The 16,193-nt window shown below is 39.9% G+C and overlaps 1 protein-coding gene across 2 annotated transcripts in view; it reads left to right on the top strand.

Moving 5' to 3' along the window:
• Positions 1-16,193, top strand: part of LOC120245213 (histone-lysine N-methyltransferase SETDB2-like) — a 94,367-nt gene that overhangs the window by 69,457 nt on the left and 8,717 nt on the right. For both annotated transcript variants that reach the window (XM_039252166.1, XM_039252165.1), the window contains 3 exons: positions 3,154-3,275; positions 7,870-7,977; positions 13,938-14,071. In XM_039252166.1, coding sequence (XP_039108097.1) covers positions 3,154-3,275; positions 7,870-7,977; positions 13,938-14,071 — 364 coding nt within the window. The remainder of the gene's footprint in view (positions 1-3,153; positions 3,276-7,869; positions 7,978-13,937; positions 14,072-16,193) is intronic.

Genomic DNA, 16,193 nt, shown 5'->3' with positions numbered 1-16,193 from the left:
GTCCATATTATAAACAAAATTAAAAGACCATATATAGGACTAACAAAGAGTCATCCTGAATGCATAACAGGCTCATAAATCAATAAGAAGATAGTGATTAATAAACTAATAGAAAAATGAGTTGACATCAATGCCACAGAAGAAATGTAAATACCACCTTATGGTATGTTAAGTTCATAATTATAGATTATATTCTGCTTCTCTCTATACTTTGTGTCCTTTCTTTTGACGTAGTCATCCACTCTTTTGTCCTAGTTGTGTCTTTATAATATGGTTTTCGATATTACCCTTTTATTTATTTTTTTTTTTCAAACTTTCCTTCACAATCCATGCCCATTTATTCTTCCAAATAAACTTCTTTAACCTTCTTGGGATTTAAGTTGACATTAAACCTACAACTTGTTTGAGGAAGAACTGACAGGATTATAATGTCTAGTCTTCCTACTCAGGAGCACAGTATTTCTCTCCATGGGTAGAGGTCAAGCTTAAAGCAACTTATTCCCCCCCATAATGTGAATTATTTTAGACCAAGAAAAGTTTACATTTTGTCTCTTCGTTTGGCAAATTTGCAATATCCCTTTTTCCCCCACGTTGTGTTTTTGTTTTTTTACTGAAATTTAGTTGATTGAAACAATGCTTTCATCATGTTGGTCCCCTGCTTAAAAACCCTTCCTGGCAGTCTTCCACAGTCTGTTTCTCAAATTCTTTTCCAGCTTCCTCTGTACCGACTCTGCCCCCTCCAGGATCCTGGTTTTCTGTCTCTTGGCCTTTTCCCGCTTCGCTACGTAGCCTCCAGTGCCCCTCCCACCCCCACTCCCCTTTCTGTCTGTCTCCAGGCTGCCGCCCAGGGCCCACGTCCTTGACAACACCCCATCCCACAAGGGAGCACGGACTGCTATGGGTCCATAGCAGGCATTGTATTTTCCACTCAGCAATTACATTCCTTTGTGGCATTTATTCTGCTATTTTATTTTCCTTATTGGTATTTGGTCTCCTTATTTATTTTGTTTCTTTGTGTTTCTTTTGTGTCTGCTGTGCTGTTCCCCACTCATTAAACATGGCCATGAGCACTTAAAAAGGTGGCTTTAGTTGAGACACACTCAGCACAAAGTATACTGAGGTTTAAAGACTCAGTACTAAAGAACGAATTAATTTTCATATTAATTAAATGTTGAAAGGATAATATTTTGCATATATTTGGTTGAAGAAATCCTGTTAAAATTAATTTCACCTGTTTCTTGATGCTTTTTTTTTTCCCCCCACGAGGCTCCTAGAAGTTTTTTTAGCTGTGGCTTACATTTGCGTCTCGCACTACATTTCTGTTAGCATCGGTCTAGAGTGCCCAGCAAAATGACTCTCCTACAAGAAGTGCTCCCAAATTGGTGGTGGTTTGACATGAATGAAAAGAAGCAGCTAGCCCGTTTCATTTCATTTGAGGGTTTTTCTCTCAGTCTGAACCCCTTTTTCTTGATTGTTGGGGAGCAGAGGTACTACAGATTTTAATCCCCACTAGTTAGGACCCAAATCCAGGAAACAGAAATTAAAGAAGAAACTCATTTGAGGGGTGCCTGGGTGGCTCACTCAGTTAAGTGTCTGACTCTTGATTTCAGCTCAGGTCATGATCTCACAGTTTGTGGGATTGAGCCCTGCGTTGGGCTCTGCACTGACAGGGTTGAACCTGCTTGGGATCCTCTCTGTCTCTCTCTGCCCCTTCCCCACTCATATTCTGTCCTCTCTCTCTCTTCTTCTCTCTTTCTCAAAATAAATAAATAAACATGGGGCGGGGGAAAGATTGTTAGATAAATGCTGCTCCAATGTGCAGTCTTCAAAGGGCAGCTGTGTGGCTTAGTCAGTTGAGCATCTGAGTCTAGATTTTGGCTCAGGTCATGATTTCATGTTTCCGGCATTGGGCTCCTGAGTTGAGCATGGAGCTTGCTTGAGATTCTTTCTCCCTCTGAACCACTACCCTCCCCACCCCTTCCCGCCCGCATTCTCTCAATCTAAAATTTAAAATAATAAAATAAAAAACCTTTTTAAAAAAAGTGCTGTCTTCTGATTTTGAGAAATGCAAGATCTAATTTCAGACATTTTGTTTTGAATAACAAAAACAACTTTTAGGAACTCCTTAAGTGGTTAATCTCATCTAAATGTAAAACTGTCACTATTAAATGATAAAATAAGTCTTTGTTTCAAAACTGAAAGTTGAAGATTAAGAAGTGTGTTCTACTACAGAAAACTAAATCAGTAAAAGGATGAGCATTGGAAAGGGCAAAAAAATAAATTGTTAAATGGATGCTTGTGGCCAAATGAATAGCAAGCGGATGAGGTTAACTCTCACCAACATGCCAGTGAGGTTTTGAGAACAGATGGCTTCTTTCTCCCTCTCTGTCTATTCTTCCCTTTTCTTCCTAGCTCTCTTTCTCTTAGTTCTTCTCCTTTCTTGCATTCCTTTCTTTTTTAAAAAGATATCAATTTCCTACCTTTATGTATCTTTCTCTCCTAATTTATTATAATGCTAGATTTAAGTACATTTAAATTCTAGCACATTCTCATTTAGATCTTTAATTCACTCAAAATTTATTTTTGAATATAGCCTGATACAGGATCCAAAAATTTTTTTACAGGCAGTTAAGCAGAGCACTATTTCTTGAATATATCATTGTTTTCTTTTGGATTTGTAATGACAGTAGTAATAATTATTGAGAGCTTAGTATTGGCATGGCAGTGTTTTCAGAGCTTTGTATTTAAATTCCTAATTGTGTTTCTTTTCTGTTTTTTTTTTTTGTTTGTTTATTTGTTTAAGTAATCTCTACAACCAACCTAGGTTTCAAACTAACAACCCCAAGATCAAGAGTCGCATCCTCTTCTGACTGAGCCAGCCAGGCACCCCCTGGTTGCTGGTTGAACAAAGTTTTCCTCATCTTTAGACATTTCAAATGAATTCATTAATTATTGTCCTTCCTTTCATTAAGCTGTTAAAAAAATACAGAATAAGCTGTTTTTCCACTTGGGTCCCGATTTTTTTTCTCTCTCTCTAGGAATTGAGAATCTCTCATAAAAACAAGCACCCTGCTTTCACTTTAAGACTGGTGGAGGAGTTTGGAGACCAAGAAATTCCACTTTTCCATTTCTCATCAGGGATGTTACTTATAGGTGTCTTTCAGGTTGCAGAAAAGATGGAAAAAAGGACATGTGCACTCTGCCCCAAAGACTCCGAGTATAGTGTCCTATACATTGCAAAAAGAGAGACTATAGCTGCTCATGAAAATTGTTTGGTAAGTTACTTGAAAACACATGAGTCTTTTAGAGAAGGACATACCAAAATGATAAATGTACTTTGGAGACAATGAATGATAAGTTGGCCATGATTTGAGCTTTTAAGTGAGGATTTGGGGAGCATATTCTAACTTTTTCAACTGTTTCAGATTTTACCATCTTATAATTACATTTTAGCCGTATTTATAACTGATCAAACACAATAATAAGCTTCTTTGAGGGTATTTTAATGAGATATTTCAAATATAATAGATATCCATAGACATTTCACCCAAATTTGTAAAATCATGCTGTATTTGCTTTAGCTTGTATTTTTTTTTTTTTAAAGAATTAAAACACAGTTAAGAACTCTCTAATTCTCTATCTTCCCTTCCCACCATCCCTCTTGAGATATAAGAGAGGGATTTGGTTCTCACCATGTGTATTTAATGCTTATAACAAGATATGATGAGGTTTTACATGTTCTTGGACTTTGTAGAATTTCAGCCAACTTCTGTGAACTATTGAGATTTATCCATGTGAGAAATTTCACTCTTAAGTCTTTAATTTTGAATGTAATAGAATTCCACATTGTGACTGCCACTATTAAACTATTTTCATATGAATGAGCATTTAGGTTTTTCCACTTTTTCTCATATAACTAACCCGCTGTCATGAACATTCTTGCATAAATCTCCTAAACCACAGGAGAATTTCTCTGGTGTAGGGCACAGAGCTAAAACCAGACTTGGTGGGCACCTCACTACATGTGCCAAATTGCTCTCCAATGCTCTCTGATGAAACGGTGTCTTGTTTTCATTTGCAGTTCCTAGATTTGGTTATGGTTATGCACAGCTCTTTTTATCACTTCTGACTTGTTTTCCTGGACCACATTTTGTCTTTGAGATACTGATTTTGCTTAAGTATATTTATATATGTACATAAATAGATGCTAATGCTTTGTTATATATGTTAGCTTTTAATTTGTGGTGTTTCTTGTCAGAGGATTGTAATGTAGTTAAATAAATCATTGTTTTCCTTTATAATTTGTAGGATTTCTTCCCTAAGAAATTGTTTTCTTTACTAAGGTCCCCTTCCACCCAATTTTAAAATTTGGCTTTTTTCACTTAGTTTCTTTATCCAACTGGAATTTATTTGGACTACTATGTAAAGTAGGGATCCCCTCTTTTTTCATATGATTAACTGCTTTTCCCAGCATTATTTACTGACTAATCTGTTTTTTTCCTCATTGATTTTAGTGATGATAATAATGATAACTCTTATTCAGTGTTCACCAGGTGTAAGACAATATTCTGGAGCTTAACCTATATTAAACTATTAATCCTTACACCAACTTTAAGAGGTAAATATCATTATTATGCCCAAACTAAAGATGAAACAACTGAGGCACAGAGAAGTTAAGTCACTTGCCCAAGGTCACACAGCTGTAAGTGACTGAGCCAGGATTCTTACCCAGGCTGTCTACTTCTAGAACCCCTACTCTTATCCAGTGTGGTAACAATATAATACATGTGCATAGATCTGTTTCTGGCTCTTTATTCTGTTCCATTGGTCACTTTGTCTATGCCTGAGCTGGTACAACATTGTCGTAATTACTAGAATTTTATGATAAGCCATGGCTGTTTTTTGGTGCTTTGAATTTTGGGATCACCTTTTGAGTTTCACACAAATTTCTTTTGGAATTTTAACTGGAATTCCATTGAATTTGTAGATGAATTTGGGAAAAGTTATAGGAGTGTTTCTATCCATTAACAGAGTATCTTCAACTATTCAGGTCATCTTTTATGAATTTCAGAAATGTTCAAATATTTTTTTTATGTAGAGGTCTAGAACTTTAGGTTAAAATTTTTCCTGGCTTTGGTCTTTGTTGTTGTTTGTTTGTTGGCTTGTTTTTTGTTTCATTACCTTTTCCTAATACCTTTTTTTGTTGAAGTATAAAAAATTGTAGTTGACACTGTGTTGCATGTTTCAGGTGTGAACATATTGAGTAATTCTACTGCTCTACATTATGCTGTGCTCACCACAAGTGTAGCTACCATCTGTCTCCATACAGTGCTGTTACAATACCATTAACTATATTCCCTAATCTGTGCCTTTCATCCCTGGGATTTATTTATTCCATGATTGGAAGACTAGACCTCCCTTTCCTCTTCACCCATTTTGCCTGTGCCCCCTCCTTTTTCCTCTCTGGTAACCACCAGTTTATTCTCTGTTTATGGGTCTTTTTCTGCCTTTATTGTTTGTTCCTTTGTTATTGAGCTTCCATATATCAGTGAACTCATATGGTACTTATCTCTGTCTGATATTTTACTTAGCATAATGCTCTTCAGGTCCGTCCATGTTATTGCAAATGGCAGGATCTCATTCTTTTTTATGGTTTAGTAATATTCCATCACATACACACACAGGCACACACCACCTTCTTCATACAGTCATCTACTTATGGTTGCTTCCATATATTGGCTCATATAAATAATGCTGAAGTAAACATAGGGGTGAGTATATCTTTTTGAATCAGTGTTTTCATTGTCTTTGGATAAATACCTACTAGTTGTATTACTGGATCATATGGTATTTCTATTTTTAGTTGTTTGAGAAACCTTTGTACTGTTTTCCATAGTGGCTCTGCAGTTTACATTCCCAGCAGTGCATGAGCATTCCTTTGTTCCCACATTCTTGCCATCACTTGTTATTTCTTGTCTTTTGGAGACTAGCCGTTCTGACAGGTGTGACGTGATATCTCATTGTGGTTTTGATTTATTTTTCCCTGATGATGAGTGATGTTGAACATCTTTTCCTGTGTCTGTTGGCCATCATTATGTCTTCTTTGGAAAAATGTTTCTTCAAGTCTTCTGCCCATTTTTAATCAGATTATTTGTTTTTTTGGTGTTGAGTTATAGGATTTGTTTATATGTTTGGGATATTAATCCCTTATCAGAAATGTCATTTGCAAATGTCTTCCCCCATTCAGTAGTTGGCCTTTTCATTTTGTTGATGGTTTCCTGTTCTGTGCAAAAGCATTTTATTTTGGTGTAGTCCCAATAGTTTATTTTTGCTTTTGTTTCCCTTGCCTAAGGAGACATATCTAGAAAAATGTCACTATGGCTGATGTTTAAGAGATTACTGCTTATGTTTTCTTCTAGAAGTTTTATGGTTTCAGGTCTCACACTTAGGTCTTTAATCCATTTTGAGTTCATTTTTGCATATGGTGTAGGAGAGTAGTACATCTTTATCTTTCTGCATGTAGCTGTCATGTTTTCCCAACACCATTTATTGAACAGACTGTCTTTTTCCCCTTGTATATTCTTGTCTCCTTAGTTGAAGATTAGTTGGCCATATAATCATGGGTTTATTTCTGTGGTCTCCTGGTTTATTTCTGTTCCATTGATCTATATGTCTGTTTTTGTGCTTGTACCATACTGTTCTGATTATTATAGATGTCTTTAAATCTGAGATTGTGCTACCTCCAGTTTTGTTGTTCTTTCTCAAGACTGCTTTGGCTAATGGGGTCTTTTGTGGTTCCATACAAATTTTAGTATTATTTTTTCTAGTTCTGTGAAGAATGCTATTGGTATTAGAGGTTGCATCGAATCTATAGATTGCTTTGTGATTGCATTGTGTAATGTTGATCGTCAACTGAGAGATAGGTTGGATTCTTTTGGTTTCAGGTAACACGGAAACTTGAGCCAATCTAAGCATAAAAGTTGCCTTTAAAACTTTTTTAAATTTAAATCCAAGTTAACATATAATGTAACAATGATTTCCAGAATAGAATTTAGTGATTCAACACTTATATATAACACCCAGTGCTCATCACAAGTGCCTTCCTAAATACCCATCCCCCATGTAGCCCCTCCCCAATGCAACACCCCTCCAGCAATCCTCAGTTTGTTCTCTGTTTTTAAGAGTCACTTATGGTTTCTCTCCCTCTCTGTTTTTATCTTATTTTTGTTTCCCTTCCTCTCTATTCATCTGTTTTGTTTCTTAAATTCCACGTATGAGTGAAATTACATGAGATTTGTCTTTCTCTATTTCGCTAGCATAATACACTCTAGTTCCATCCATGTTATTGCAAATGGCAAGATTTCATTTTTTTTTTATTGCCGAGTAATATTCCATATAAAAGTGACTCTTAAATGAGACTTCAGGGGCATTTCATGGCTCCTGAGGGCAGACACACAAGTATGTCTAGGAAACAGTAGCTAGAAAGCCATCAAGAACCCATGATGTCTTCTCTAGCCCTCGTTTTTGTTTTCCTCTCTTTGCAGACTAGCTTGCTCTCTACCATATGGCTCAGAGTCTATTCCACTCTCAGGGTAGGGAATCCAGTTGGCCCAGCTTCAGGTCAGGGCCCTAACCAGGTCCAGTTAAACATTGGGGGTCAGGGTTATGCAGTATAAAACATACCTGGGGATCCTTCCAAAGAAAAGCAGGGTGGCTTGTGATCTGCTTATACACCCCCAAAAGATGGTCACTCTTATTTCCCCAATCCATCTTCCACTCCCGGTGAGTACTTTTGATACCATTTTCTGACTTGTAGCTCTCAACGGTATTTTGGGCATATTCTGAATTTTTTCCTTTCCCAATCTGCAGCTGTATTCTTCAGCTCTTGTGGAATGTGAGGATCATGATCCAAGTAATGATGATAGAAGTTTTGATGTGGAGTCAGTAAAGAAGGAAATCCAGAGAGGAAGGAGGTTGGTAAGTATAAATGACTTTATTACTCAGACAAGATGAACAGATATTGAAGGGGATGTTTCTAAAAGAAAGTCTACTTGATTGGGAAACCAGGGATAGAGACACATCTTGGAGAGCTGAAAGATGTAGGGCCTGTATTGGAAACTTAGATTCAACTGAATATTTAATATTTTAAAATAAACTACAACATGCCTCATCAGCAAAATAGATAGGAGTCAGAATGCTTTGGGCTGTAAGTAGAGGGAACCCCAACTCAAACTGGCTTTAACAAAAAGGATGCTTATTTTCTCACTTAGCCCAAGGGAATACTGGCTTCAGAGTTGGTTGATTTAGTGGCTTAATGGTGTCATCAAGAGCCCATCATCCTTTCTGTCATCCTGTCCACAACAGTTGGTCCTCTTGTGGTCATAGGGTGACCATAGGCAACAACAGAAGGGTCAGGCTTTCTTGTTCCCATCTGATGAAAGAAAAAGTTCATTCCCAAATATGGAATAAGACCCTTCTGAAAATCTAATGAGGCCACACACATCCTCCTGCACCAGTTGTTAGAGGTGACCATAACTAATTAGGATCTACCCCCTTGGACCTGGGGTCAGCTCCCCCTGGGAAGGCAGAGTGTGGAATAGTTACCCTCTTCGTTCTGTTACTGTACCTCTATGGAAAGCCCTTCACAGCTTAGCAAGCCATACAGCAGATGTGAGCATCTCATGCCCACCACCACAATAAGGTTCGTGATCTGGAACAAACATTTATTTAGCCCTTGCAGGGCTTACACATATATGAACGCAGTTTCTGCACAACCTGATGTGCTTTGAGAAGGGTCAGCACAGGTCACTCGAGCAAGCAAGCACCTTAGGACAGGGGAGCCTCAGGAAGCCTTCCTGGTTGGGGAGGAGTGAGGGTGAGGAAAATGGGGAAGGAGGAATTCCAGGGAGAGGAAGGATGTGCAAAAGTTTGGAAGGCAAGACAGACATGGCGTTCATAAAACTAAAAGGACATGACTGTGTGTGGCATCCTCTCTCCTGACTTCATGGGATTCCGTAAGATACACCAGAATGCAGGAAACCGTCCCTGCCGCAGATAATGAGTCAACCTTGGTTTCTCACTCCAACGATTAATGCTGCAGTAAACATCTTTGTATACACATCCTGTGTGCTTGTTTGAGCATTGCTATAGAGCACATTCCTAGAAGTGAAATGGCTGAGTCTAAGAGAATTCCCTCTGATAATTTTGAAACATGCTAACAAACTGTCCCCAAAAAAGCCTGTACCGTTTTATACCTCTGTGAATGAAAGATCACTTTTCCCAGCCCTTGACAAAAATGAGCATCATGAAACTGCTTAATTTTTGCATCTGACTGGAAGTGGTACCTTGTGTTTCCCTCCTCACTGGAGAGGTTGAGCTTTAGTTCTCCTCAGGCACCTCCCCCCCGCCCCCCCCAACCCCCCCCCCATGCAGCCCCAGCAGTTCTTTCCCACCCCTTTGCAGTCAGCGCTTCAGTCCCACCTCATAGCCACAGGCCAGCACTCCCAGCACTCTCCTGAGAACACCCTGGACTTCCTCTCCCCACCTCCTTCTCCCCACCACCCTCACACACCATTTCCTTACTCACCATGAAAACCCCCACCCCCGCCCCCGGTGAAATGCATCTGCCTGTTGTCTGCTTGTGCGGAGGAGTGCTGGCACTTGAGCACTCAAACGACCAGACAAAAACCCACAAATGTTTGACTGATCTTAGATTCATGGCCACAGACCTCAAAAGGAATCTTAACACTTCACCCTCCACCCTCTACATTTACTGTTTCACATCCTCTCATTTTAGAACCGCCCTCCACACCACCTGCCCATCCACAAGTTCATGACTATCTTTTTGATAAACTTTTTGCTTTTAGAGCAGTTTTAGGTTCACAGAACACTTGAAGGAGAAGTACAAAGATTTCCCATAAACCTCCCACCACCCCACACATACCAGCCTCATTTTTATCAACATCCCCCACCAGAGTGGTGCATTGTTATAACTGATGAATCTATATTAGCACATCATCAAAAGACCCAGAGTCCATAGTTTACATTAGGGTTCATCTTGGTGGTGTACATATCTTTGTCTGATTTTTACCAAGCAACGGAAGCCATTAGCTAGGAACTCCTGCAATCCAAACCACTGCCCGTCCATGTCTGTCCCCAGACTCTGGGACTTCCCTTTTGTCAAAGCCGACCCTCCACTTACACTTTGGAGTCATCACCTGCCCCTTCTTAAGGACAAGGCTCTTGCATTTCCCTTTACCCCATTCACATCAGTATCCCTCCCTTGTACTAGCCTTATTTCCTGTAGTGTATGTATATCTGATCAACTGATCATGTCATCTTAAACCCTCCTGGGTTTTTTTTGTTGTTGTTTTTTGTTTTTAATTTTTTAATGTTTTATTTATTTCTGAGAGAGAAAGAGAGAGAGAGAGAGAGAGCGTGAGTGGGGGAGGATCAGAGAGAGAGAGGGAGACACAGAATCTGAAATGGGCTCCAGGCTCTGAGCTATCAGCACAGAGCCCAATGCGGGGCTCGAAACCACGAACCATGAGATCATGACCTGAGCCAAAGTCAGACGCTCAACCGACTGAGCCGCCCGGGCACCCCTTAAACCCTCCTTTGTACATAAAAAAAAACCCTGGCCGCTTACAATGTCACTTCTCTGTCCTTAGCGGACCTTTGAGCAGTATTCATCACACAGTTGCCTGTGCCTGTGCACCTTGAAGCACTTTCTTCGACTTCCTGCACACGCTGTGCTGCTATGTCTCTTAACTTTCTGGCTGCTGCTTCCCAGGCACCATGGCTGTTTTTCCTTCTCTGCTCAACCTCTAACGTGTGCAGTCCCCGAGGCTTTCCCAGCCTCCTTCCTCCATCTCACTGTCTTTCCTGTGTGACCTCCCCCAGTTCTCAGGGCTTCAATACCATATTTATGCCAGGGACTCTGTGCCTCCAGCCCTGACGACCAACCTGACAGACCTATGTGAATATTTAATAGCCTCTCCTATTAAACCAGCCAAAGGACACAGTTCCAGCCTCTCCACACAAACACACACTCCATTCACACCTGTTCAGTCCTCACCTCAGTGAACAGCCCACATTCATTCATCTCTCATCAACCTCCCAGCGCAGCATGGAGCCCGTCAGCACCACCCTGCAGACCCTGCATGCTCCCCTTCTCTCTGTCAGTAACCCATGGCAATCAAGTCCCAGATCTCCCTAAACATCACTGATGCTTGTTCTGCACTGTCTCCTGTGCACCCCTGTCCCAGCTCATCCTCCACACAGCCACAATAGTGTCTTTAAAATACTGGTCCCTTCACGTTCCCTTGCATGAAGGCAAAACCCTGACTCCTTACTCTGGTTTGCAACCCCTACATGATCCAGCCCCTTACTCACCCGTTGGACCTTACCTCTGACTCAATCTGTGCTCCAGCAACATTAGCCCACCCCTGTTGTCCTTCTGGGGAGCTTGCCAGAATGTCCTTCTGGGGAAACTCATTCTTGCCACGAGAACATAAGGCCTTCTGCCTGGAATAGCCTTCCCCTTCCTTTTTTTTGCCTGCTAGGAGCTCTTACTATTATTCAAATCTGAACTTCTGTATCACTTCCTCAGAGAGGCCTTTGCTGACCCCCAAGCTGAAGTAGGGACCCAGCGACTGTCACTTCACCTTATTCATACAAAGCATGTATCGCTGTTTTTAAGTTTGCTTTATATGATGATGGTCTCTCCACTTGAATGTTAACTTCACAAATGCAGAAATCTTGTCCATTGCTGTTTCCCTGTCTACCTTAGAACAGTGCCGGCCATATCACATTTACTCAGCAGTCGTTAAGTGAATGAAATTTTATTAACCATTTGTATTTCTTCTGTGATTTGCCTATTCCTATTTTTCTGTGGGTTTATCAGAATCTTAACCCTTTTTAAAAAAATGTCTATTTTTGAGTGAAAGAGAGAGAGTGCAAATTTAGGACAGGCAGAGAGAGAGGGAGACCCAAGGATCTGAAGCGCACTCCACGCTGACAGCAGAGAGCCCGATGTGTGGCTCAAATCTATGAACTATGAAATCGTGACCTGAGCTGGTCAGAAGCTTAACCTCCTGAGCTATCCAGGTGCCCCCAGAGTTTCAACCGTTTATCAAATAAGCAGCGAAAACATTTTCCCTTTTTTTTATTGATACAGTTGACATACAATATTTGTTTTAGATGTAGAACATAGTGATTTGGCATTTGTATACATTATGAAATGATCACAAAGAAGCCAAATTACCATCGATCACCATATTCCAGTATTGCTGACTATATTCTCTATGCTCTTTGTATCCCTTGATTTGTTTTAATAACTGGAAGTTTGTACCTCTTAATCCCCTTCACCTATTTCACTCACCAGTTTTTTCTTTGTATTTATGAATTTGTTTCTGTTTTCAAACATTTTCTTTCATTTTTTTTTATGGTAGCTGTCCCCATATAAAAATTAAAATTTTTTTTTTATAGTTAGAGCCTTAATCCAAGATAGTAATATATTGTGAGGTAGGGATGTAACTTTGGTTTTTTTCTACATTTTCTACATCCCTACAAAGGGATGTAACTTTGGCATTTTTTTCTATGCCAGATAGCCCCCCAAATTAAATGATCATCCTTTGTGCACTAATTTGAAATTCCATCTTTAGCATAATCTATTTTCTTACCTGTATTTGAGTTTTCTTTGTTTGTATGGTTGCTTATGCTGACTCTGGGATATGTGAGCTATCTCCTGTTTTGTAAGGTGGTTTCATTGTGCTTCCCCTTCATTCATACAAATCAGCTTTTGGGCATGACTCGGACTCCCCTAAACCAGTTAGATTTCTGTGCCCACAGACTGTCCTCCTAGCCATCTCTGCGTCACCTTCATTTATAAAATTCCAGATCAATTGGCTAATATATAAAAGCAAGAGATCAAATAATTTGAACTTAACAAAAATTTATTACTCAGGGCTTTGTTTTGTTTTTTAATTTAAAATTTTTGATCCTACTACATAGACTCCAAAGATGTTTCACTTACTTTATCACATACTATCCTCAGTGGAAACTCCTTTTTTTTTTTTAATGTTTTATTTACTTCTAGGAGAGAGAGAGAGACAGCGTGAGCAGGAGAGGGTCAGAGAGAGAGGGAGTCACAGACTGAAACAGGCTCCAGGCTCTGAGCTGGCAGTCAGCCCAGAGCCCGACGTGGGGCTCGAACCCACGAACCGCGAGATCATGACCTAAGCGAAAGTCGGACGCTTAACCGACTAAGCCACTCAGGCACCCCCTCAGTGGAAACTCTTTAAGACAGGCAGTGTTCCCCCCAGGGAAGGACCTGGGTCTAAGAGAGGGAAGCCTGGTGGCCCACACAGTCCTTGAGGGCACTGCCAGGAGCCACCCTCGCCATAGGCCCCAATGTCCCTAACAGGACCCCTCTCCCAGAACATGACAAATTTCTTTTTAGAACTCTTTTAAAAAGAGGGATTTGGGGGGCAGCTGGGTGGCCCAGTCAGTTAAACATCCAACTCTTAATTTCGGCTCAGGTCATGATCTCACAGTTTCTGAGTCGGAGCCCCATATCAGGCTCTGCACTGGTGGTGAGGAGCCTGCATGGGATTCTCTGTGTCCTCTCTCTCTGCCCCTCCCCCACTCACTCTGTCTCTCAAAAAATAAATGAATAAACTTAAAAAAAAATTTTTTGGAAATTAAAAGGGTTTTCTGCTCTTAATCAAATTATTACAGGCCAGTACCAACCAATCACTTTACCTAGCAGAGGTTTTACTGAAATTTCAAAATAAGCAGCCAGATGTAAATACTTCACATTTGTGGCTGAGGACATTAGGGTTGCTGACTTAAAAATAACATTTAATGATGTCTTTAAATTTTCAAAAAGACTATGAAAAACAAGTGTTTACTCAGTAAAATCTATTCTTTTACAGACATGTGCATTCTGTAATAAAAGAGGAGCCACCGTGGGATGTGATATAAAAGCCTGTCTCAAGAGTTACCACTTTTTCTGTGCCAAGAATGCCCACGCGGTTCTACAAACTGATAGATCTCAAGGAATTTACAAGTATTTAATCAAACACTTTAACAACTACATTTGGGGGAATGGAATAAGGAGTGGTTGGATTAAGACAAAGAGATTTTAATTTCATGCAGATGATTTCCAAATAAGAACGTGGTTTGGGGGATGCTCAGTTGGGAACCTGACTTTACGACACCTTCCCTAAATATCATAGAAAGAAAATGAGCAGGGTTGATTTTGGTTTTATTCTTCCTACATCCTTTCCTTCCTGGTAGAAAGCGCTGGTTGGCACAGTGGCATGAGTGACCTAATGGGCGCCCACAGGACCCGGAACCAGTTCACTATTGCTCTCTTTTCCAAACAGGAGCCTTACTTGTTGACCACAAGTCCATGGTTTATCCATCTTGTGACTCAGTGATTCTTTAATGGTAATTTGGACCCAGTACAGCATATTTCAAGTCCAGTAGAATTGTATTTATTTTATCCAGGAAGAAACTTGATCTTCCTTCTGATGAAAGATGGCAGGTCAGCTAAATAATTAAGACAATTTAGTCAGATGGAATCAGTAAGCCAGTTGTTAACTGAACTGATTCAATTGATTACCTCTATTTTTTTTTTTTTGGTATGTAGATGCAGTCTAAAATTTGACCTATAAAGTTAAAAAAAAATCTAGAAGTTCTGACCTTTGTTTAAAGTTATGAAATGGAATAAAGAAGAAAATGATGGTCTGAGGTTGAAGAGCCAAACACTTCTCACTTCTTCGAGCCTGTGCATATTCTGATTGTGTATTTTAAATATCAGTGGCATATATTTTTTTATTCATAATATTCTGAATGAGAGCATTAGGTTTTTAATATGATTTTCGTGAGCTCCTAAATTATATTTTAAAATTGCATTTGGAGGCTGGAATTTTTTCCCCTTTGAGCACATATCTCCGGTTTTGTCAAAGTGTTTTAGGTATTGTTTTGTATTATTTCATCTAATAATCACTTACTTTGTGCCATAAATACTTACAGGTACTTTACAAATGTTAACTCTTTTAATCCTCATAATAGCCCAGTGAGGTAGATATTATTATCCCAGGTTTACAAATGAAGACAGAGTCCCTGTGAAACTTAGTAATTTGCCCAGGTCACACAGCTGGTGAGTAGCAGAGCTGGCCTTTAGGGCTGCAGTGTTCTTGCTCCTCACCACAGTATCCTCTTAAGGCTTAGGGGCCATATATTCTAAAATAATAAGGGCAACCCTGCCATTAAAAGAAATTTGTTAAAGGTGTGCCTGGGTATAGCTCAATCAGTTAAGCTTCCAACTCTTGATTTTGTCTGAGGTCATGATCTCAGTTAGTGAGACTGAGCCCCGAGTTGGGCTTGGTGCTGACAGCACAGAGCCTGCTTGAGATTCTCTCTCCCCCTCTCTCTGCCTGTCCCCTACTCATGCTCTCTCTCTCTCAAAATAAATAAACTTAAAAAAAGAAATTCGATGATTTTTTAAAATTTTATTTTTGAGAGAGAGATAGAGACAGCATGAGCAGGGGAGGGTCAGAGAGAGGGAGACACAGAAACTGAAGCAGGCTCCAGGCTCTGAACTAGCTGTCAGGACAGAGCCTGATGCGAGGCTCAAACCCACAAACCGTGAGATTATGACCTGAGCTGAAGTCAGATGCTTAACCAACTGAGCCACCCAGGCACCCCAGAAATTTGATGATTTTAAATCTGATCTTGAGCAAGTTCCATAGGTATTTTATTGCTTGAGACTTGAATGTGTAAATGTTTTTGTACCGTTCTTTTTATATTTGATTTGCAAAAACTTATGGGCTGCAGTTCATTTAATTATGACTTCCATAATGACCTCAAACAACTACTAGACAGACTGTTCTGAGCAGAGCTACAAGACTGAACAAAAAGGAGTCAAGTTCCTGCTGCATTTTTAAAAAATATTTATTCATTTTTGAGAGAGAGAGAGAGAGAAACAGAGCATGAGTGGGGCAGGGGCAGAGGGGGAGACACAGAATCCAAAGCAGACTCCAGGCTCTGAGCTGACGCGGGGCTTAAATTTACAAACAGTGAGATTATGACCTGAGGCAAAGTCAGATGCTTAACTAACTAAGCCACCCAGCCGCCTCCCCCTTTATTTTTAAATTTTGTTTTTTTAAGGTTTATTTTTGAGA

The sequence above is a fragment of the Hyaena hyaena genome, unplaced genomic scaffold (genome assembly GCF_003009895.1).
Source record: "Hyaena hyaena isolate Hyena2069 unplaced genomic scaffold, ASM300989v1 scaffold_410, whole genome shotgun sequence".
Classification (NCBI taxonomy): domain Eukaryota; kingdom Metazoa; phylum Chordata; class Mammalia; order Carnivora; family Hyaenidae; genus Hyaena; species Hyaena hyaena.
This window is presented reverse-complemented; position numbering and strand designations above follow the sequence as displayed.